Source organism: Babylonia areolata, chromosome 5 (assembly GCF_041734735.1).
Source record: "Babylonia areolata isolate BAREFJ2019XMU chromosome 5, ASM4173473v1, whole genome shotgun sequence".
In the NCBI taxonomy this organism is placed as follows: domain Eukaryota; kingdom Metazoa; phylum Mollusca; class Gastropoda; order Neogastropoda; family Buccinidae; genus Babylonia; species Babylonia areolata.
The window spans coordinates 1,893,317-1,918,154 of NC_134880.1; the positions used below are offsets into that span (position 1 = coordinate 1,893,317).

A 24,838-nucleotide genomic window follows, 5' to 3' on the forward strand; every position below is an offset into this window, starting at 1 on the left:
CGGGGATGTAGACAGGGAGACCCACTATCACCATACCTTTTTGTTTTGTGTGTTGAAATATTAGCAATAATGACACGAGAAAATGAAGATGTACGTTGTATAACGATCAACAATATGGAACACAAACTTTCTCAATACACAGATGATACTGAATTTCTTTTAGCAGGTGACAAAAAATCATTTGAGACATGCATGCATATAGTGGACACGTTTGGGTGTAAATCAGGTCTACATATGAATTTTGGAAAAACAAGTGCAATTTGGCTGGGAAGTAGTAAAAATTCTAATATTTGGTATATGGAGCATCTAGGGATAGAATGGAATCCACCAAAATTTAGAATTCTAGGAATCTGGTTTACAAATGATTTACAAAACTGTGCAAATATGAACTACTCTGAAAAATTAGCAGATGTTATACAATTATTTAGAGTATGGATAAGAAGGCAAATAACACCCCTTGGACGAATAGCTGTTCTAAAATCATTAATTTTGTCTAAACTGACTCATTTGTGGATTTTACTGCCTAACCCACCTGACAATTTTTTTCGCATTTTACAAAATCACTGTTATAGTTTTGTATGGAACAAAAAGAATGATAAGATAAATAGAAAAACTGCGCATAAAAGTATCAGAAATGGTGGTCTGGGATTACCGGAATTAAAAACCTATGCATCCTCTCTAAAATTGACTTGGATACGGAAAGTGGGTAAAACGCATCATAAATGGAAAAACATTGCAATGGCTAATTTTCCTGGCTGAATGATATCCATAAATACGGGCCAGAAATAACATTATATTTCGCTCAAACAAATATTTTTTGGACAGATGTATTTAATGCATACAAAGAATTTTTCTATAAAATAGATTGCAATACCTCTGCTGAGCTTCTGGCAGAACCAGTATTTTATAATTGAAGAATACAAATAGGGAAAACATTTATTCGGGGAAAAACATGGATAGATAAAGGTATATACTGTATTGCACATTTTTTGCTTGAAAATGGACATTTTATTTCTTACGAAGAATTCAAACGAAAATATAATGTCGACATCAATTTTCTTACTTTTGCTGGTTACATATCGGCAGTAAAAGAGTACATTCAAAAGAAGAACATAACCATAGATAATGATCAATGCTTAAATATGTCTATAATTTTCAAGAAATTGATGTCCATATGTAAAGGTTCCAAGCTTTATTATGACATACTTATAGACAATGGTGTTCATCCACAGTGTTGTTCAAAATGGGATGAAAAACTCAACATTGTTCATGACTGGAGAAAATGTTTTTTGTACATTTGTAAGATTCCAGATGTTAAACTGAAATGGTTTCAGATCAGAATTGTGCACAGATGCCTTGGGACAAATGTTATACTTAAAGAGATGGGTGTACTTAACAATGACCTGTGTAGTTTTTGCAACACAATGAAAGATAGTATTAGACACATGTTTTGGCAGTGTACAACCATCCAACGTTTCTGGCAAGAATTAATGGATCTGGTTAACGAAAGATGCCCAAATGCTCAAAATTTGCAATTAACTGAACCATTAGTCATACTTGGACATGACAAAAATATAGTCACTGATCCCACTTTTTATTTCATTTTGTTGCTGGCTAATACTTGCACCAATGCAAGATCTACAGCACTGAACCTGTTCTGCAGGGTTTCATAAAAAAATTGGAATACAGATATACAGTTGAAGAATATATAGCTAGGAAAAACTTTCTTTATAATGATTTTATCAGCAAATGGTCTCCATATAAATCCTTGTTTTTTAATACAAATTGAAATAAGAATATATATTGTGTCATACAGTTCTGATATTGTTATTACTATATTTTGTATCTTACTATGCAATTTAAAGTATGGCCACATGTGTCATTTATTGTGAGGTTGACAACCTACAATTTATCAGACTCCTTAGACTGCGCCCGGCGACCTTATATTTGATCTTGATTCATTGATCTTTGCCAGCATGTTCTTGTGGCTGTGTTATTATTACTATTATTAGTAGTAGTAGTACTGGTAGTAGTACTTCTTTTTGTTTCTCTGTGTGTGTGTTTAACAATGTAAAAATTGAATAAAAATGTTTGAAAAAAAACACACACAGTTTTATTGTATGATGCGTAACCTGAGTCGAACACTCTGGGTTGTATTGGTCAGTCATAGGTATAGTGCACAGTATGGTATGTCACTGCTTGATGAAGCTTGTATTACCTCACAGAGATTTGTGTGAGAGGAGTGCATACTGGTGAACATGTGATGAAAGGTGCTGAGAAGGTATAGGCCTTTCATGTCAGTGATGTCCAGATATTTGAGATTTTATCTGACCTGGGTTTTGGTTGTGTGGTTGTGTTCCAGGTGTGCTGCTTTAGGTGTAGGGTGAACTTTTTATTGTGTGCTGCTTGTAGTTGTAGGTGCTGCTTGTAGATGCTGCTTGTAGGAAGTACCTGAAGTAGGCAGTGTGTGCTGCCTTTGTGTGTGTTGCTTTAGCTAAGTATGGTGAACCGCTGATTTCCCATGTATATTGTAAAAGTAAACACTCTATAAAAACCACTCCATGTGGCCCTGCTATTGATGTGAGGAGTGAGTGAGTGCATCATCAGTTGATCCTATATCCCCCTGTCTGCTCCCCTCTCTCTCTTCTATTAGAATCGAACCACAACACTTTCAGTTTTTTACATTTCATACGGACATAATCATAATCATCTGAGGCAAGAACAGCTCCGTTGGTGAAGAGGTCTATTGGAAATGCTGCTCTAAACATGTTTCATACGGACATCATCACAATCATCTGAGGCAAGAACAGCTCCGTTGGTGAAGAGGTCTATTGGAAATGCTGCTCTAAACATGTTTCATACGGACATCATCACAATCATCTGAGGCAAGAACAGCTCCGTTGGATGAACAACAAACTTATGATTCTGGTGATCCTGAGGTTGGAAGTTCGAATATCTGCCAAGCGTTCAGTTCAGGGAGAATTTTTTCCCTCTGAGTAAACCTTGGTTCTGAATCCATTCCCTAAAATGTCTTTCAATTGCGACTATCTTTTTTTTCTCCCTAAAGGTCTGACAAAGTGCATTGCGTTACGCTGCTGGTCAGGCATCTGCTTAGCAGATGTGGTGTAGCGTACATGGATGCATCTTAACAAAGTGACATTTCTTTCAGTAACTGAACTAAACTGACCTATAAACCAACGTTCTGTGTGTGAAAGTACCCATAACTTCACCATCTTTCAGAAGAGAAGGCCAGTCTGCTTGCTATTGGCTGGTGCTACAGACAACATGTTTTCACACAACTTCCATTATCTCCAAAGGCGTAATGTGAATACCATGATGGTGGGATTAAAAGTGGTCACATTTGCCAAAAATTCCAACTCTAAAACTGCAACCTCCACCAACACCATCCATGCCCAATCCAACAGATTCTTCAACCAAGAAGTTGGTTGTCTATCAAGAAAAAGAAGAAACTTTTCTCCCTTCACTGGCATATACAGACATCTCCAAAACAGTTTTGCCAAATGAAGATTAAAAAAAAAAAAAAAAAATCAACTGCTCAAAAGCTACATAACTTTTATATTCAGTCACAAATACAGTCGCAGATGGGTTATATTTCAATTACCAATCCTTGGATTTCAAATTCGAAGGTGACTGAAAATGGTTCTCAGAACTGAATGTTCAAGCAGCACACAAACCCTAGTATGGGTTAATGGTACCAATGCTTCATGCATATTTTTCCTTAAATGCTTCAAAGGTATTTGTTTTTAAAGAATCACTAACGTGATTTCGTACATATTCCTCTTCTGGTGAATTTAAATTGTCTTCACACACAAACATGCACAGATGGATGCACTTGATGTACCATATATACATGTCTCACTTAGTGAAACAAAATGCATAAAACAAGGACACATTCAAATAAACGTTTATTGTTGACAAACATGAAATAATAAGGTGAACCTGCTTCTCCTGAGAAGCACTTTCAAAACTCAAAAAGATTTGTTTTATTATCACAATCTCATTCTTAGTTTCATTTTCTTATGCAATAATGCATCCTTCTCAAAAATGTCTACATATGTTCAAACCAGCTGATCGGAATCTATAAGTCTTGACAATTAATCATGCCAAACTCTAATTGAACAACACACCAAAACCTAACAACCATGCAGGGGCAATGAGATTCCAAATTTGCATTAAGCTTCATTCACACAGACACTGCACATGGATCAACTTCTTGCTTTCATTCATGAAATCTCAACAGCTATGGTCCACATAAACAAAACATAGAATGTGGTTTCTTTAAGCTCACTTCTGGGGGAAAAAATAAACACCAGTGATTGCCTGTCTGGACTATTTTTTGTGCATCAACATCGATTTGATAACAAAATGTGCACGCGTGCACACACACACACACACACACACAGCTGGAGTAGAGGCACAAAGAGAAAGAAACAGCACTTGAACATGGTTCCTTCAACAATTTCACTGTAACCAACCTTTCTGCCATGCACCTTGCATATGGCTCCTGCAGAACAACAGCATGTGATAAAGGCAATGGACAACTATACCTGGTCAAAAACAGCAAGTTTCTTTCTGCCCATACTTTGTCATTTACTGCAAGTATATTTTTCCACAGAAGCATTTTTATGGTGCTGACATTGTGCAGCCTTTTTGACAACAGGTGAATAGTGGCCTTGGTCAAACGTGCAACTCTCAAAATGGTCCAATACCTGTAGAAATTAAATTTTACACAACTGAAATACTAAAACCAGTAATACTGAAAATCTCTTACTACTGTAAACTCTGATTAATAACAACAATAATGTGCATTTATACAGCGCATATCCTGCAGCTCTAAGTGCAAATAACATACATGTGGTATCAATAAGATCCAGGATTCTAATAAAAGATGTTAAGATATAACTCACTGTAACACTATTCTGAAAACAGTGTAACATCACTCATAACTCTCCCACCTCGTCTCCACTCCACACACACACACACTGACGTACAAACATGCACAACGACTGTCCAGAAAAAAAAACAGTCACAACGTTTGAAAGGACTGTCAGTTGCTAACAGTATGGGAGGGAGACAAGAGCTCAAAAAAGAACTGTTCTTAGAAGCATCACCAATGTCCAAAGTTCAACCACCCAAATCAGCTAACTCTGTTGTGTGGCAGTACTGTAATTCCTCACTAAATAAGAATGGTACAAGGTTTCAAAAACCAATCAATGAACTGAAACACATAATTACGTTATTTTGAAGCTTATTCTCTCATATATTGGAAGCCAGTGTAAATTGTATGGAAGTGGAGTATACAGTGGTTTGTGGGAGACCTGCATGATCAGATTTGCAGACAAATTTTGAACTTTCTGTAGAAGTTCCATAACAGAGAAGGTAAACTTATATATGAATAATATTGATTCTGTTACACATTTACAAGAATTTATCAATTCATTTTCTGACATAAGAGTCTTACCATTTATAACAATAGCAACTGTTATATTTGTTGTAATACAAAAGACTTTCATTTTTATTATATATATTGCAAAAACAACCTCATCAAATTGAGAAACACACAAAGTACTTTAAAGACAAGGAGAAAAAGCCATTACAAAAAACAAAAAAAAGCTGAATTGCTCATCATTTTGTCAGAATTCACATACAGCATCTATGTCAGTATATATAAAATTACAGAACTGTCAAGTTGTTTCAGCCAAAATATACCTGTCCTCGAAGTATGTCTTGGAAAGATATAAAAATACTTCTTTTTCTGACATAAAGCTGATGATTTTACATCAACACATGACCATTCAGTTCACACAGGTTCACATCAATTCATTTATCCATAAATATCAACAACAGAAAACAACATCTACAGACTGACAAGAAAGCACCACCATCTGAAGCTGTTAAACTGTGCAAACAACCTCCTCCAACTTCTAATCAAATGTAATCAAAACAGTCCACTGAAAAAAAAGAAGTCATGAACATGATCACAAATGTAGGGAGGGGTGGGGAGGTGGCATGTGCCACTCATCTTCTAAATTTACATCACAGACAACCCAGACGGATGGTATCGCGTAATAATCAGCTATGAGTGGGTGAAAACCAAATCACAGAGCACTGTTGCTAAGATAAAATCAGGAGTATTGGACACGGGTGCAGATCTCACGGGTGAACTCTGAGCATGTAGAAGAGCCACCTAAATCCCCAGTCAAAACCTGCAACACAGTCCCCTTGTAAGTTTTCATGTTTTGCCCTTTTATTCATTGTGAAAGAGTAAACACATGCAAACACACACACACACACACAAAAGGACAATAAAAAAAAAAACCCAACTAAACCCCGAGGCTACCTGTATGATGAAATAACTCAGCAGCACACCCATGTACACTTTGCTGCCACAATGACAAGACAATTCATCACTGAAATATCCGGACTTTGCCTGGTTTGTATTGAGTTCGTGACAAAAACACTGGAAGCTTTAGCTTGAGGAATCTTTCTAGATTCCACTGATAGCTAGAAACCACATCTATGTCATGAGGTAGTCCTTTATTGGAGTGATCTGGCTGGGTTGCTACTTTGTTTTAACTCACTCATCACACACTCGGCAAAATGGCGACACTGGGCTCAAGCTGTGCCCACACCAAAAATGACCAAAACTGCTTTCTTTAGCTGATGCTCAGAAAGAATTGAATCATCAGCTTCAAAAAGACAGTGATGAACTTTTATTGGACAACTGGATAGAATATAATGGGAGCAACTTTCAAAGAGACTGGCAAGATGAACAGCGAGTGATGCCGGTTGTACAGAGAAGATGACCACACAACTAACAACGATCGAAATAGCAGCAGTACACTGTGGGAGCGACATTCTTGGCACTAAGTGTCACGGATTTAGCGCATATGGCCCCTCCTGTACACCACTGTCACTCAGCCGTGACGAATGTTATCACACATGTACAAGGATTCCACATCAGCAATGGCAGAAACAGCACAAGGCACTTAAATTGTCACTGCCTTTCACAAAGCACATAACACACTTTCCTGAGCTTGCCGAGCATAAACATCACACAGGCAGGCACCCACCTTTCCTTCCCTGATAGTATCCAGTGCCGCCTTCTCAATACAGTCCCCATATTGCCCCAGCTGCATGTGTCTCAGCATCATGACAGCGCTAAGCAGCAGAGCGGTGGGGTTGGCTTTGTCCTGGCCCGCGATGTCAGGGGCTGTGCCATGCACCTTGAGAACACGTCATGGGTCAATGACAGCTTGGTGGGTTTTTTTGGTGTGTTTTTTTTTTGTTTGTTTTTTTAAATATCTTGCCACACACAGCTAGCATGCTAATACATACACACACACACTCTTCAACTCTCCATCCCACTCCCACCCTCACCTCCACACACAATGCCCCATTCCAAGCCATATCACTCAACCCTGACCCTCCCTCACTTTTTTTTTTTTTTAAACATGTCTAACACCACCATGGTTGTTGAACAGACTTAAAATCAGATAAATCAAATAAAAACACACACACATAAGTGCAGTACATTACATCAACCATTATCAACAACCATGATTACTCACAAAAGAACAATGTGATACTGATAAAAGACAAAGACTCACTAACTGCACAATGAGAGAGAAACAAATGCATGTGCAAAAAAAAAAAAAGTGCTAGCTGATCCTACAAGAAAAAAAAACCCAAACATTTATTTTGGAAAAAGAAAAAAAAAAAAGAACACACCATGATACTATGCCTGCACTGAAAACAGCAAAGCAAAAGAAAGGCATCTTTTTGCCCAAGCATTACATTAAATCACACATATGTACCGAAACACTTTGAAATGCTTACCGATTCAAATATAGCACCGTCTTCTCCAATATTACCACTAGGTGTAACTCCCAAGCCACCAATCAAGCCAGCACATAAATCACTGCAACCAAAAAAATATTTTTTATGAATTCTATGGATAACTACAAAACAGGAGAAATTTTACACATATATATTATTTAGATAGATTACATGGCATTTACTGCAAGCATGTTTGCATGCATATGTGCAATATTTCATCTGCATGTGTGTTGTGTGTGTATGTGGAATTTCATTTTATCATTCTGTTACCATAAAATGAATATCTAACTGTGTAAAGCAGATGGAAAGCGGATGTGTGCATGCACGTATGTGTATTATGCGCAGACCACAAATGCACATTTGTAGGTGCTTAAATATGCATGTGCCTGCACACTATGTGCTTGTACAATGTGTACCCGTCTACATGTCGTGTCAGTACACACGGGTGAAGAAGTGTTCAAGCCTAAAAGAGCCCACTGCCAGAAGGTGCATATTGTTTTTTCACAAGCCAAGAATGTCTTGGATTAGCACACCCAGCCTATTACTGACCCACTCATTCCACCCCAGCCTCCCAAGGCCAGCACACAGCAGCCTCACCTCAGAATGTCACCGTACAGGTTGGGCATGACCAACACATCAAACTGTGTGGGATCCTGAACCATCTGTTGGAGACAAAAAGCAACACAAAATAGGGAGAGTAGTCCACACCTTTTACACACAACATGAAGTTTGAAAACAAGCAGAAATATGGAAATCATGCTCAGACAGAAATTCGACAATCACTAACGTCAGGCTGATCCTTGTAAGAAGGAAGAGACAAGGAGAGGTGAATCAGCAAAATCCAGACAAAAAAAAAAAAACACAAAAAATCCAAAAAACAAAAAAGCTCAGAAAGAAGCAGTGAAATTCTTTTTCAAGCAGTCATGTCTCCCTCCAAACAAAAAATAACACAAGCCATCATTTCAGTACCACTGAAGGTTGAGTCACCAAAATTGCCACCCATTCCCACAAGATCAACAATCTATCAAAGACACTCATGTCTTCCTGTACTTTGTATGCCATATAACTTCAGTTCAAATTTTACTCTCTTTTTTTCCAGAAAACTGAAGTTTCTGGCTATTGTGAAAATCAAATCTTTGGCTATCATTTGATAAGGACAACTAGTATGACATCCCCATGACAACAATACTTTATTTACCCTACTCATTCCTGTAGGAAAATCAAAAGAAAGAAAAAACTTGAAAAATGTTATACCATCTTCACAAATATGAAATAATTTTCTGTATCAAAGAAAGATTGCATATATGATGGTACAACAAGTCTGATAACATTGTGATTGAGCATTATTGTAACCATATTTTGCTAAAAAAAAAAAAAAAAAAAAAAAAAAAAAAGCAAACACCAGGAGATTAACATTCTAATGTATGATGCTTTCAATAATTCAAAATGATGACTTACATTCAAGCACACTGTGTCCAGATAAGATTCAGTGAAGCGAATGTCCTTGTTTTTGGATGCCACCTCCCGACAGCACTTCAGAAACAAGCCATCAGACATTCGCCTGGAAGACACAGTGGATATTAACATGTAGGAGTAATAACCAGGCAAACTTAAGACCTTATGCATTGAACAAAACAAATGTCATAGGGCAAACAGGTCAGAACAAACTGGAACTGTCCAAGTGAAAATCAGTACCTTGATTTCTGAGAAAGATCCTCATTTGTCCAGACAATTATTTTCCACTATAGCAATCCCAGATTGTCCTGAATCCCAGTGTGCTGTGAGACATACACACCGCTTACATTCACCCACTTGTCTGTTAACGCAGACATAAAAAAAAACAACATCATCATAATGGAAGCCTGAAACCATTTCTTCATGCATAAACATGTCACTAGACAGAAGTTTAGATGTTCACCATGAACTCAATGTATGGACAATGTAGTTTCACTGGTCTGTTGACAGTTTTCACTCAAGAGCAGACAGTGCTTTCATTAAGTTTCCCTTCCCCTCCCCCACTTCCTCAAATAATAATGATAATAACAATAGTGATGCTGTTCCCTCACAGAGGGGCTTTACAAGGCACTTTACAAATCAAAAATAACAAGAAAGAAACAACAATAATCAAGAAAATTCAATTAACAACCATGGCACATGCATGCACGCACGCACAAACACATACACAGAGCATCTCCCACCCACACTTACACACACAGCACAGGAAAAAATAGTACAACCCTCATACAACAGCAAAATTAGACAAAACTGTTACTGAAATGCAAGACAAAAAGATATGTTTCCAGTTGGGACTTGAAAATTTTTCAAGTCTAGGGAAGGGGCCTTTCGCAGGTCCACGGGCATTGAGTTCCAGACAGTTCGGGCTGAGAAACTAAATGATCAGTGACCAAAGGTTTTCAGATTAATGTTCAGCACCCGAATGAACCTTTCAGCTGAAGACTGAAGTGACCGGGAAGACTGATAAGCTGTGAGTGAAGAAGAGAGATACTACAGGAGTGTATGATCAAAGAAATGGTATACGAGTGTGACAATCTTTACGTAACTGGATGCAGAATTTAACTGGAAGCCAGTACAGCTCTTTGAGCACAGGTGTCACATACTCACGCTTAGATTTCCGCATTACAAGTTAAGCTGCATGTTCTGAACTTTCTGCAAACGACTGATCTGATCAGCTGGAAGACCTAGGAGTACCAAATTGCAGTAATCCAGATTCAAGGTAACAGTGGAGAAGACGAGTCTAACCATGGCAGTCTCTGAGTGATACGAACAAACAATATCTTCAGTAATGGATAAAAATAAAACTCCACTCTTCATTCTTCTTCCATTCTGTCCCACCTTTTATACCATTACTGTACTGAAAAATATTCAATTCAGACAAGAAACACCCCAGAGCCAAACAGCACTTCTGGAGCAGCTGAAAATGACAGCCATATGGCTCAAAACTGTTCACCAGCTATGAATTTTCAGACAACCAACAGATCCAACAATGCTTACCTATTAGATCGCAAATGGTGAATGTGCCAAATTTGAGTTGAATCATGTTCAGTAGAAAAAGAAATGCATAATTACACACACACACACACACACACACATATATATATATATATAACTTGGGAGAAAAGCACGCTTTACTTTATTCTTAAAAAAACATACTTTGTACAATGACCAGTGTGTAAAAAAAAACCTCACATAATGTTGGCTTTGTGAACAGCTGTCACAGTGCTTCTGTTGTTTTCTCGGGCATACTTGAAGGCATACTCAGCCACCCGACGTGAAGCATTCTCTGTGATCAGCTTAATGCTTTGAACCACACCATCAACGATCTGAAAAAACAAATGGTAAGTCTTCATCTGCAGCAATGCACCTTTATGCTCTGAGTCTTCAAACACACTGTTTGAAGCAAAACAGACCTTTATATGCCAGAGAACATGACTCTATCAAAAAAAAAAACCCACCAAAGAATGAGATATTCCTGAACAGAACATCAAATCAAGGTCTTTTGCACCTTTTTCCAGTTACCTTTTCTGCTGCACACTGGATAAACCAGCAGCTCACCAGTTTTCTGTGCTCTGTCAAGGTGAACGCCCCTGCCTCAAGAACACATAAACATCATTCTGCAGCTTATTTATATGGTTATCGTTTTTTCAAATAAAAGTGAGTGCTGGCAAGAAAAAAATATGAATAAAATTTACAGAGACACTATGTCTGAAAGTTGCTGTCACTCACAGGCACATGGACACAATGATCTCGTCAATGTTTAACACATGATTAATTACATGAGACTTCTGGAATTTGTTTACCTCCCAAAGCAAAATTTTCAGATAACAAGGAAATATTTCACACAAACAGATCTGAACTGAGCACAAAAGTCATCTTTTTACCCAAATCAGACACAACACACAAAAAAGCCAAAAACCACTCACTATGTGTTCAATCCCACTGTATTCTCCTTCCGTGTTTTCCCGGATTGTGACCAGGTTGACATCATCATAGGGAGTCTTAAACCCATCGATCGACTTGCAAGGTCTCACGTTAGCATACAAATTGAATGCCCTGAAAACAGAAGAAGAGAAAAACCACAAATAAGCTATTCTATTTCTAAGATCCAAAAGGTTGATATCAGAATATCTGATATTGGAATGCTGTCCACTGTCTTCCACAGCCAGTTAGACATAACTTCCCTTATCAAAGAAAGACAATTCTCATATCATATAATAATCATTAAAAAAAAAAAAAAAAAGGAAGATGACAACAAGCATTCAGTTTTTACAAATGAGCATGACTACCATCAAAAGATTCTTGTTTCAATTTTTTTTTTAAACTTATCGAATATCAATCTGATCAACACTTTCGATCTTTCATAATTAGACACTGATAACACAATCACTATAATAGAAACAAATATTATCCCTGCTGTCATTATGATCACAGTCAACATCCATTCTCCAAACTCCAAAACATACCAAACAAATCAAAAGAATGAAAGGAGACAGCTTCACATTAAAAATGTTGAAGACAAAACTATGAATTTAATACTTTCCTAGCTGTACGTTTTATAACTGATATGTGGGAAGTGTGTGCCAGTTACACACCAATTTTTCGCTTTGATATTAGCTGAAGAACATGTGTGCCTTAAAATGTTGTAATTTTCTTTCTGAATATTTTTCTTTTCTATGATGACTAAAATGTACACACACACAGTTGTTTCACTTTATTTTAAAATGTTATATCTTACCTGAATGTTTTTGTTTTTCAGATAAGATACAACTTTAACTGTCCATAAAACACAGAAAAGCCAAAGGGATAACTGATGAATGTGGTGTGGTCAGGGAAGGGTGTGCCCATTATTCATTCAGTTTTGCTTTGATATTTGTTAATGAGCACTTGAATGATCCAAAATAACATTTTCTGTTTTAATTCCTTGAAGCAGACAATAACGTATTTTGAACTGAATTGAACTGAACTGAACTGAGAATGAATATCATGTAAAATTCAACACAGAACAAAGTAAACTCTCATTCAGTTCTAAAATGTATATGCACTGAAATATAAACACCAATCTGATCTCCATTCATGAAGACACAGAATAAATAGGACAATATGACACAAACAGTATGTCACACAATGTGACAGAAAGAGATCAGAAGCAAATGACAGTCTCTGGTTTAACTGAAGAAGAGAGATCAGTCTGTGGGGAAGAAGAAGGAACACTATGTGTCACTATCATTCTTTTCCATTTCAACCAGTGTTCACAATTCTCTCCCTTCCTTCCACCTTTGAATGCAATTCCAAGAAATGTTTTAACTGTCCTATACTTTCATGTTCAGAATAACTGTACTGCTTAATAGTGTACAAGACTGCACTGCTCTGTGGATAAGAGATATAAAACTGTAATCCATAAATCAATTCACTTCAATGTGGCTCAGAGCTCAGTGGACTGTACAAGGCAACAACAGGGCTAAAAACACGAAACATACCAATTAAACAACAAAAACTCAATTAAGCCATTTACACCACACAAGTAAAACCAGATTATGCCTTTGAGTCTGAGGTAGGCAACTCAACCACATTTCTCACATGAAGATTATAAGAAATTTCAAACACCTGAGAAGAATGACAGTTATACTTAGCTAACTCTCTCTGCACAATGGGCCCCAATTACTATTTCCAACTGACTCAGACAAAGAAGCCTGAATTGGGGATTTATGGTGTTTTGAATTTTTTGAGTGGCAACTTATTTGCATCATGAAGTCATGAGCTGAAAATAATTTATCTTAACTGACCTTCCCACTCTACAACGCGACCAATAAATGCTGAGTGTGTTGCTGTGCTCGTGAACAGGAGAGTAATTTTCAACGTCACTGGCTCACGTGAACGGTGCATGTCAACAATGGCATCTGACACAGTTTCTTCACACACAAAAAACAGGCAACTGTTTCAGACAAAGGAACCCGATCAGGGATTTATAACATTGTGAATTCAAACAGTTTCAAACCCATTGTGCTTTCCTGAATTCTTTTGTAAGTCACAGTGAGTAAAAATTTTGAACAAAATTATGGATGCTTTCATCATCTCACTAGAAGAAAGCATAAGAAGGGAGGAAGTTTTATACTGCGTCCCCAACTAACTTATTATGTTACTGACCAGTCTGGAAATTTTCAGTTCATAACTTCTAACATCTCTTCTTGTTGTTTTTTTGTTTTTTTGTTTGTTTGTTTTTTGTTTTTTACTAACCCATACAAACGTTGGGAAAATCAGGAAAGCAAACTGGCAGTAAATCTTAAATGAGTGAATTAAAACTAATCAAATACAACCACGCAATCTAACACCGACAAAAACCACCAGCAAGTGATTCATTTTCTTGGCACCAAAAAAACATTAAAAAAAAAAAGTGTCTGATTATCAAGAAAACCACGTTGGGATACCAGAAAATGAAAGAAGAAAGGACAACAGAAATACAAAAAGGAACAAAGAGAGCAATGTAAAAGAGAAATCACTGACACAAATTTTCCTGGAGTGAGAAAACTGATTACTTTTTAGCCCATTCATCAGAGGTCAAAGGACAAAGAGGTTGGTTATAACAGGTATAAACCTCTTGGTTAACAGACTGATATGTAAGTAGGCAATTTTTCGAAAAACATACCTTGCTTAACTTCAGTCAAAACAGCAATGATGGCCATGGCCTGACAAATATGGACTGTAATGTGAATAAATCAACTGTCATATTTTGCATTTTTTTGAGAAAAACAAGCATTGTCACAACAGAAAATGGCATTTCTAGCTCCAGCATTTCCACCTGAACATATCATTATCGCAGACAATGTTTCTGTTGACAAAAATACACAAACTTTATTTTTCTCTCTCTCTCTCTTTTTTTTTTTTTTTTTTTTTTTTTAAAGAAAAAGAACATTTGTCCGTTTTAAAAAGCTCTGTTACAGACAACTTGTACCTATTTGCTCTGTCTACAAAATTACTTCTTTTTGTTTAAGTATTCAACTTCTGATGTTTCTCAATGAACACATAAAAAGAATGAAGAGGTAAAATCATGTACCAGCACTTTGGTCTGACACTGAGATCACCTGCTATAAAGAAGAATTGTTTCAATTCCATACTATTCCCAGAAACCCAAATTACTTTTTTTTTTAATCAAATATTAATCTTCTGATGTTCATCAATGAACACACAAAAAGAGTAAAGAGAGGAAATCCTATATCAGCACATCAGTCTGTTGCTAGTAATCTGCTATACAGAAGATATATTTCCATTCACCAGAAACTTGGAGATTTTGACTTGAACTAGAAGGTGTGACTGCCTTTGTGTATAAGTGTAGCAGACTCATTCAGAATGTGCAGCAGTCGAGTGACCCTCTGAAAGTAGTCTGGGACCCCTAAGAATCCTGGTAAAACTAAAGAGTCCATTGGATCCCAAAGGTTTAAAAAAAAAAAAGATTTAAAAAAAATCTTATCAGAAGGCCTGGTAAGTATTAACTTCCATCTACAACCACCACCAAGGAAGCAAGACTGCTCTGGCTCTAAGTGCTGCAGTCTTACTCTTAGGGGCTAACTGGCCTTTGGGGAGCTAACAACACCGACTGTCCTAAAACTCTCTTGGCCAAGAGAGCAGGATGTAACTTGGACAAGACACTCTCCACTATAGTCAAATTCTAGCCCAAATAGTCGGGACAGCAGTTGCCTCCACTGCTGTTCTGATGGTCATTGTTGGACACAACTGACAGCCACAAAACCACAACCTACTTTCTCAGCGCCAAGTTGAGAGACTTGTGCCCCTTGCCAATGGGTGTGGCCAGGGGTCCCTTCAGGCCAATCCCAGTCTCCGCCATGGAGTCAAAGATTCTCTGGGGCAGGTGGAAGTTGCCATCAGGGCCTTTGACTGGGGTCACGTCCACATCCTCCCAGACAATTGGGGCCTGGTCAACCCACACAGCACAGCACCTTCTATATTCTGATAACCATTGATTTATGGAAACGTTCACATTCCTTTTATAGTTTAAGTAAAAGAGAGAGAGAGCAAACACACACACACAAACCAGAGAGAGAGGGAGAATGAAAGAATGAGAACACACACGCACTCACCAGACACACACACACACACACACAGAGACCAACATACAAAAACACAAGCATATACCCACTCTCAAATACATACGACACACACATACCCACACACTCATACACACAAAACACATAGTACACACATGCTTGAACACAAAGTACATGCATGGTTGCACAATCACACACACACACGCATACATAAACATATCAATTCATTTGTAATATTGCCTTCTCCACACATTTACACAAATCATTCAAATGAAACAAATTTTATAAGAAAGGATGCAAATCACATTTGGGAGGATTTCATTCCCATCTGAAAAAAGAAATCTTTGTTAATCAAATAAACACCATTGCAGGAGAATGATAGCTGCTCATCCTTTATATGCTCCTTAAGAAACAATGGCAAGTCCAGACAAGCCATGCTTTACACCCTTCTACTAACACAATAACTTAGCGGGTTACAAGGTTTGAATAAAATTAACAATCATTAGTGTTAAAAATATCATTCATTTTCCTAAGGACATTTGCAGTAAGCACGATTTTCAGGGCATTTTTCCTGAATCCATGACATTTATATATATTTTTCCAGGGCATTTTCCTTGACTCAACAACAAAGTTTAAGTTGAACACGCAGCTTCTATGGAATCACTGCCATGTTTTGCCTTCCCTTTTTTTTTTTTTTCTTTTCTTTTAATTCTGTTCAAAACAGGCAGCACAGTCAAGCCCAGTAATTCTGTATCTTAAGACTAAAGCAATGAAAAAGCACACACACACACACACACACACACAAATCTTTTCCACAACCAAACAATTATTTACCAATACTCACTCCAGCAGCTGCAAAAATGTCTTTCACAGACTGGGATATTTCAGGCCCAATGCCATCACCAGGAATCATGGTGACCTTCATGACACCAATGCTTTCTTGACCCTGATCACATCAACATCATCGTTACCAGGATAAGAAGATAATCACTAGCAAATTCATACAATTTATACATTTCCAGACTTCAGAATTAATTTTCTCGTTTTGTTTATAAGCAATCTGGATAAAATCAACAACTCTACAAGCTTGAACAATAAAGTGTATTGACTAACTCAGTAACTGTGTTATAGTGTGTACATCCTTGCTTGCCTTTGTTTTGTTTATAACAATCTGAACTATGTTTTGATATGAAACAAAAGAACCTTCAACGCATAAGCGAAGGGATGGGGGGATTAGGAAAGCACAAAAACAACAAAACTTTTTATTGTGACACAGAATTTCCAGAGTGAAGATCATTTCCAGAGGCAGACAGACAGAGAGGGGGTGGGGGGGGGGGGGAGACAGAGAGAGATACAGAGATAGATTATATACATATTATACCAACTGCAGGAAAATTTAAAGTTTATGAAAAAATAAAAAGATAAAAAAAAAGAGCCATAATGTCACTTTCAGCAACATATTAGTTATTACTGTGTCGGACTGGTGCCGGACTGACTGCGCGATATTTTATCCCCAACGCCCAAACTGGAGTCAACAGATTATACTTTCATTACTTCTGTATTCAAGGAGTGATTATGCATGCATATTTTCCGAGTAAATGTATACAACTACTGCAATCGTACCTTCTCTCTTTGACTATCATGGAACTGGGGAGTAACATATATATAAAACAACTACCCCCTCCCATACTCAACACCTCATACTCACTCCACCATCCCTTTCTTCCTGCCATTCAAATCACCTGTGACCTCAGCAGGAACATTACAAAGACACGGTTCATACTCTTACGCACCCTCTCCCAATCTAAATCACTGCTAATAGTGCTATGTGGTATATACATTTTATCACAATTCAAAAGTGCAAGCAGCAAAACAAACTTCTCTTCTTCTAAAATCACTCAACTCAATACAATGCAACCCTGAAAGGATCCAAACTAACAAGTAAACAAACAAGCAAATCAAATCAAATGGGTTTTTTTAAAGCAGAAAAATAGTAGTCATTTGCAAACAATTCTATCAAAAAAACAACAACAACAAAACAAACCAACCCCAAAAACACAAAAAAGAGAAAAAAATTAATTGCTGGTTGGTCAATTCTTGTAACTGTTTTTTTTTTGTTTTTGTTTTTGTTTTTTATATATATTTTTATTTTATTTTATACATGTGTGTCAGCATGTGTGCACCATGTGCATTTTGTACCGGTGAGGGAAGAAATTAAATGGGAGCAGAGGGAGTGGGGGGGTGGGGTTAGGAGGGTGTGTGTTTGAGGGGGGGGGGGGGGTGAATTGTTGGATGAAGAAGAGGGAGAGGTGAGCATGCATGCTTGTGTGTGTGAGTGAGTGAGTGAGTAAGTGTGTGTGTGTGTGTGTGTGTGTGTGTGTGTGTGTGTGTGTGTGTGTGTGTGTGTGTGTCTTTATGTGTTTGTGTTTTGTGGTTGTGTGTGTGTGTGTGTGTGTGCACGTGTGAAGAAAACTCTCAAAAAGTTGTAAAGTTTCACAAGCGAAAGTGAAAACTGGTTTTCTTTTATTACAAATATATCAAAAAGTCATGCAAAGCTTGGAAGCAGAAATGGACACTAAAATTATATCAATTATAAACAGAAGAAATATCATTAATGTTTTTATAATTATTTTAAAATGTGATCATCATGACGACATAACTTATATTTTCCAACATTTATTTCTTACATTTGCAGACCAAAATATGAATCATCTTTTTTTCAAGTTTTGAATCACATTGACATTCTCTCAATATTCATTCTGTTTTCAAGATTCACAAATTCAACTTAGTGATAGCACTGAAAAGAAAATTGCTTTTAGTTTTTCTGACAGACCAATAACCCCCACACAACGGAATTTTTTTTTTCAGACTTGACAGTAACCGCAACACAAAAGAATCCTAACTTTTCTTTCTGTGCTAAACTTATTACATTGGCTTTCTCCTTTCAAAAGGCTTTTGATGAGTAAAGATGCTTCTTGTTTAGTTAATTGGTTTTAATGAATAAAACAATTATCACAAGTCAGTAACGCCCTGCATTTTCATGTTTCCAAGCAAGATCATCCTCTGTTTACAACCTGTTTCCAATTATTACCATACCTTTGCCATGAATGGAGTTTTGAAGACTGCTGGCTGAAAGGCATTTTTACAGAAACATTAATGACATATCTGAGACCATGACAGCACACTGTATATGGCATTCTGAAAAATATATTTCTTCAATGGTCAAAGCACAGAAAACCAGACCAAGCCCCAAAGCATTAACTATTAAGCTCAAGTTAAGTTTTGAATGGCTGCTGATAAGTTATGAATGGCTGTTGCTAGGTTAAATGTTTATAACCTTTTTGGAAGTGTACTCATCAATGAACTGGTTACCAACCAACAAACCATTCTTTCTTTCCTTCTTTTTTCTAAGTTAATGACTAACTTTATGAAATACTTTCTTCAAAAAGAAAGGATTTCATTCTCTTAAATATGAACAAGACACCTATGACTTAATTTCTACTGAACTGTTTCCACAGTTAAAATCAAAATTCATCTCATTCTCACTAAAATTCAAAAACTGAAAGTAGGACAGAAAAAAACTGAAAGTAGGACAGAAAAAAAACAATCAAGACGACAAAGAAAAAAAAAAGAATGAAAAAGGAATGAAACAAAAACAAAACAAAACAAACAATAAAAAGCAAATAAAGGAAGGAAAGAAAGAATACAAAAATGAAGGCTCGAAAAATATATGACCATACAGGGGCAGTTTCTAAAGCAGCAAAAAAAAAAAAAAAAAAAAAAAAAAAAAAAAAAAAGTTAAAGAGGAAACAAAAAAGGAACAAAAAATTTAAATTGAATATATCTTTTGTCAATGCTTTTTTTTTCATTTGCCATAAATACTTCTTTCTTTTGTTAAATCAATTATTTGTTATGTAAACTGTTTGAGCTTGATTAATTCTAGAAGCGTGCACAATAGAAATACTTCATTACTAGCATTAAGTAATGAGACATATACTACCTAACATTCCTATACTACCCAATATTCCTTGTGACCCCAGTACACTTGGTAATAAAGACATGTTCTAACAGCAGTATTGAAACGACACTGAATGACTGATCAAATCATAAAAACTGAAGTGCTATATCATCTAAAATAATTACCTTTATCTATCTTATTTCTGATTTAGATTAGAATAAAGTGACCTTCACTCTTGACCACATAACTTATTCAAGTTACTGAATAAGTATAATGAGTATGACACGGTCTCATTATCATTTTTGTTATCAATAACATATCAATATTTATCAATGAGGACCTTTGAAATGCTTAAAACAGATATTTTTCAAGCAAATACCTTTTAAAGATTTAATTCATCATAAAGAAAATAGCCTTCTTAACAATACTTTTTGAATTAAAAACATTTAGAAATGTGATCAACATTAATCTCAATCAATCACATTCAATAGGGAGGGTGTGCAGGCCCACTTTCATGACGGATTTTTCATCACACGCACAGCGAGAAATAGGTCATATGACATCATGGGCAGCCTACCACCTTAACTGGCTTCTCTGAGTTTGCACTGCCTTTGTTCGGACAACTTTTTGGCAAAGTTTATAAATTGGTCAATTCCAACAGGTAATGGAAGAGATGTGACAAGAAATACACTCAAAGCAGAAGACTAAAGCAAATAACAATTAACAGGTATAAAACCAAATATATCTTGTAAACTTACAAAAATACTTAAATAGTCACCAAAAATGTTCAAAATCCTTTTGTTGGAATAGCGATTTCCACAACAAAATTTTAGATTTTCCATGACCTGAAAAAACAGGGACTGGAGACACGCATGTGCATGTGGTTCTCGCTAAAAATAACCAGGAAACCTCCATGAAGATCTGATGAAAGTGGGTCTGCACATCTCCCAAAATTCATACTTTGTACTAAAATTGAAAGTGTTTGGATTTTATTTAATGGGAAAAGAACAATAAAAAAAAAAAAAGAAATAAACAAAGAAGACACACATCTAATAAACACAATAAGCAAACCTATGATCCCACACCATCAATGAGATAGATTTTCGTAACAGGACACATCAACATGGATAACATAATTAAAACATGACTGATGATAACAATCAAACTTAGATCTTATTGAAACCTTAAGTTTTTAGAAGTAATTAGATCTAATTCTAAATGAAGCCAGAAAGTAGAAGAAATAAATTAACAAGAAAGTAATTTTTTGCTCATCTCTAATTGTGATTTATTGCACTATTATCAAGTGCCAACAAGAACACTTCACTCTTTTATTTTCAGTGCTCCATGAGTCAATTCAAAATCTTTGGTGAAAATTCAGTTTCTTTCTTTGCCCTTACCACATGGAATTGTCTTTCTTTTATTCTCAATGTGTAATGCCACCTCTACAGACTCCTTTCACTCAAGTCTATAAACTCATCTGTTTAAACATTCCTATATGCATTTTGGTCAATGTATGAGAACAGCTGGAACGATGGGAAGTGGGATTTGCTTTTTAGTCTGTTTTGGTAGCAGCTTTGATGGCATGGGTTTTTTTTGGAGGGGATGGGGGGGGGGGGGGGGGGTAGGGTTGGGGGTGGAGGGGGGTCGGGTCAGGGGGCATGCATGTTAAACACTGTGAGATCTATGTGAGGAGGAAGAGCTCTGTAAAAATGTGTATTACTATTAGTATCATTATTACCATCATCAAGGTTAATATCATCATAACTATTACTGCACTGATAATGTGTGAGACAGTTTTGACAGAACAAATTTAAAACGGGCCTGATTTTACCAAACTAAACAGGGATACGTGTTCTGAGTGAAAAAAAAAATGCATGCATAAAAGAAAGAAACTGGCCTGATGTGACACCCTGTTGTTTCCCCATTTTACTTTTTCATACTTACAGATGAGTATTGTCTGGATGGATGGCACACCCTTGGTTGGGTTTCAGAGCACTGAAAGTTAAACAAAGTATTCAATACAAGCAATCAACAATGATCACTGTTGACGATGAAATAATAAGGGCAAATAATGTACAAGGGTAAACAAAATTTTAAAGAAGAAAAGTCATACAATAAAATGACAATGGAAAACTGAAAGAAAATAAAGCTATAACGCAAATATTCAAACAGATATATCTGCCCACTCTGGGAAATATCGATTAACATTTGCGATATCTTAAATCTAAAATCAAATATTATTGGAATCCCTCATAATCCACGTGCTATTCATGTGACAGTCTTGACATTGATGCAGACGACTGAACTTCTCAACAGACTCTGGTCTTCGAAACATGAAGGTCAGAGATGGACACTATCTGGCAATTTATCAATTACAGTGCCACTTCAAATAATCATATGCACTTACTCTGTCTTGGATGAGTGGAAGTGCATTCTGCCCTTGGATTTTCGAAATGTCATGGAATCGCTGGAAAGCCGTTCGGAGACTTCGTACAGCCATGTTGACCTTGATGACCTTGTAAATTATGATGAGTTCCGGTGATTTCACCTTTGACATGTATGAAAATGTAGTTCTCCATGTGATTCAATGTTTTAAGCTTATCGCAAAAACAATTTTAATTTCAACTACACTATATTAAATTGTTAATATCCAAATGAAAAACGCAATGCCTATTTATTTTGTATTGATCAAAATCCGTACATGAGCGACTACAGTCGCCATCACTTAAAAAAATATGTATTAAAAAGTGGCATGGACTTTGGACACGACTCAATTTTATCGGCAAATATCCTCTGAGGAAAGGTGTTGGTTTCCTTGGTTGTGTTTGAGCTATCGGTATGGAAACTGATGAGCTTATATAATGAATTGACATAAATTTACAGTTGGGCCAACAGCAAAGTGTGAGCTGTATTATCAGTGGGGGTTTTTCCAATGCAATGGGAAATCACTTACAGCTTAAAAAGTCGTTTGTGAAGAACATATATACTCTCAAACTTGCTCTAAGCGCTTTGCAAATTTGCACATTTACACAACAGGCTGCCGATCGAGTCGAATGACGGCTGCCACTGGGCGCTCATCATTCGTTTCCTGTGTCATTCAATCAGATTACAGACACGCACACATACACACTTCAGTAAGACAGACATGTAACATTTTTTACGTGTATGACCCTTTTGTTTGAGTCATGTTTACCCCGCCATATAGGCAGCCATACACCGTTTTCGGGGTGTGCATGCTGGGTACAGTGTTCTTCAGTGTTTCCATAACGCTGACACTGATGGATTACAGGATCTTTAGTCTGCGTGCGTATTTGATCTTCAGCCTGAGTCTGCGTGCGTAGTATACACACGAAGGGGGTTTAGGCACTAGCAGGTCTGCACTTATTATGTTGACCTGGGAGATCGGAAAAAATATCCACCCTTTATACCCACCAGGCGCCGTCACCGAGATTCAAACCCGGGACCCTCAGATTGAAACTCCAACGCTGCTACCGGCTCTCAGTTGTGTTGCAGCCTTAATTAAGGGCTATAGTTGGCCTTTGGGAACTGACCATCCCAACGCCGACTGTCCTAAAACCCTCTTGGTCGAGAGAGTGGGGATGTAACTTGGGCAAGACAATCTCCAACATAATCAGATTCTAGTCCAGATAGTATATAGGGACAGCACTTACCTCCTCTGCTGTTCTGATGGTCATTGTCGAAAACGACAGACTATCATATGGAAACTGAACAAATACTTGTAGCTTAATTTGTACTGAAATAAAAACCTGACATTAAAACGTTTAGTGTAAAACAAAAATGTGGAGAAATCCAAACCTTTACATATTGTAATGTTTGCATATAGTGTGCATGATATCTTTTCCTTTTCTGTAATACGAACAATCCAATCAGTAGTCTGGTATATATTATAAAAAATTTAAAAAAACCAACTAAATAAATAAATAAACAAAAAACCACTGTGGCATGGACCAGAGTGGAGTGCTGGCTCACTAGCACTGGAATACTGATACAGTAGGCCCTACGCGTCTCCGGTTCAGTGGGTCAGTCCGACCGTGAGATGACCGTCCATGGCCTTCGTGTCACAAGGGCCACGGACCGTGGGTCGGCACATCCTGTACGAGGAATGATATGGACATCAACACGGGAGTGCGGGATTAACAGCATAATCCAAGGTTGCCCTCTGGGAGGTCCGGGATTTGGCTTGAGAGTATCCTCGGAGGTCGCAGGTCAACGAGGCCCTTGTCAATTTCGATATTAACATTGCCTTTGCAGTTTTCCTGCGGCCTTGAAGAGACCCGTTCCAGCTTGAGCTTTGAGGCAAGTCCAGAAGCACTGGTAGTAGGGCTGAAGTCTTGCAAGATGTGCCTGGTAGCGCGCCTCTGTACACGCTCTTTTGTAGATTGCTGATGAGGTTCCGACTGTCGGTTGGGGTCCCACTGAGACTAACCGTGTGGTAGCATACTCTGTGATGGGTCAAACAAGGACCTTCTAGCAACCGCTGTGGACTCTGGTGAAACAGCCAAGTCCGAACATAGTTTCTGAAGGTTGAGCCTTAAGTTGTTGGCCTTAGAAGCAGTAGCATTGATGTTAGAGCCCCAGTGAAGCTCTTTCGGCGTTTCGACTCCCAGGAAATTGGCAGTGTTTATTCTTGAACGTACAAATACAAATGCAGTGCAATACATCTTCATTCCGTCGTTCATTTGGAAATGAACTAAGTGACTGACCATACAATTCATTGATCAGAACTAGATTGATATCCCTGGACATGGTGAGGACATGGCAGTCATCAACGGTAAAGCTCAGCAGCCATGTTGACTTCCATTCTTCCTGATGCACTCAGATCTTTCTGCAACAAGAGAGAGTCCGAGGCACAGCTGGTGTGTTGGTAGAGGAAGGTGTCATCAGCAAAAAGGCGAACCTGGGCTTTGATGTTATTACTCAG

At 37.3% G+C, this 24,838-nt stretch overlaps 1 protein-coding gene across 2 annotated transcripts; it reads right to left on the reverse strand.

The window, feature by feature from the left end:
• Window positions 1-3,909: 3,909 nt before the first annotated feature.
• On the reverse strand, window positions 3,910-22,429 carry LOC143281855 (putative isocitrate dehydrogenase [NAD] subunit alpha, mitochondrial). 2 transcript variants are annotated; one of them, XM_076587100.1, is made up of 12 exons: window positions 22,304-22,429; window positions 21,841-21,891; window positions 19,035-19,067; window positions 16,783-16,884; window positions 15,633-15,805; window positions 11,802-11,931; window positions 11,068-11,201; window positions 9,319-9,421; window positions 8,458-8,522; window positions 7,861-7,942; window positions 7,095-7,247; window positions 3,910-6,227 (listed from the first exon to the last, which is right to left on the reverse strand). In XM_076587100.1, the coding sequence occupies exons 1-12, from the start codon at window positions 22,394-22,396 to the stop codon at window positions 6,147-6,149; spliced, it is 1,200 nt and encodes a 399-aa protein (XP_076443215.1). In that variant the 5' UTR covers window positions 22,397-22,429; the 3' UTR covers window positions 3,910-6,146. The 2 variants fall into 2 exon arrangements, with proteins under 2 accessions (XP_076443215.1, XP_076443216.1); XM_076587101.1 differs by lacking the exon at window positions 19,035-19,067.
• Between the last annotated feature and the right edge of the window lie 2,409 nt (window positions 22,430-24,838).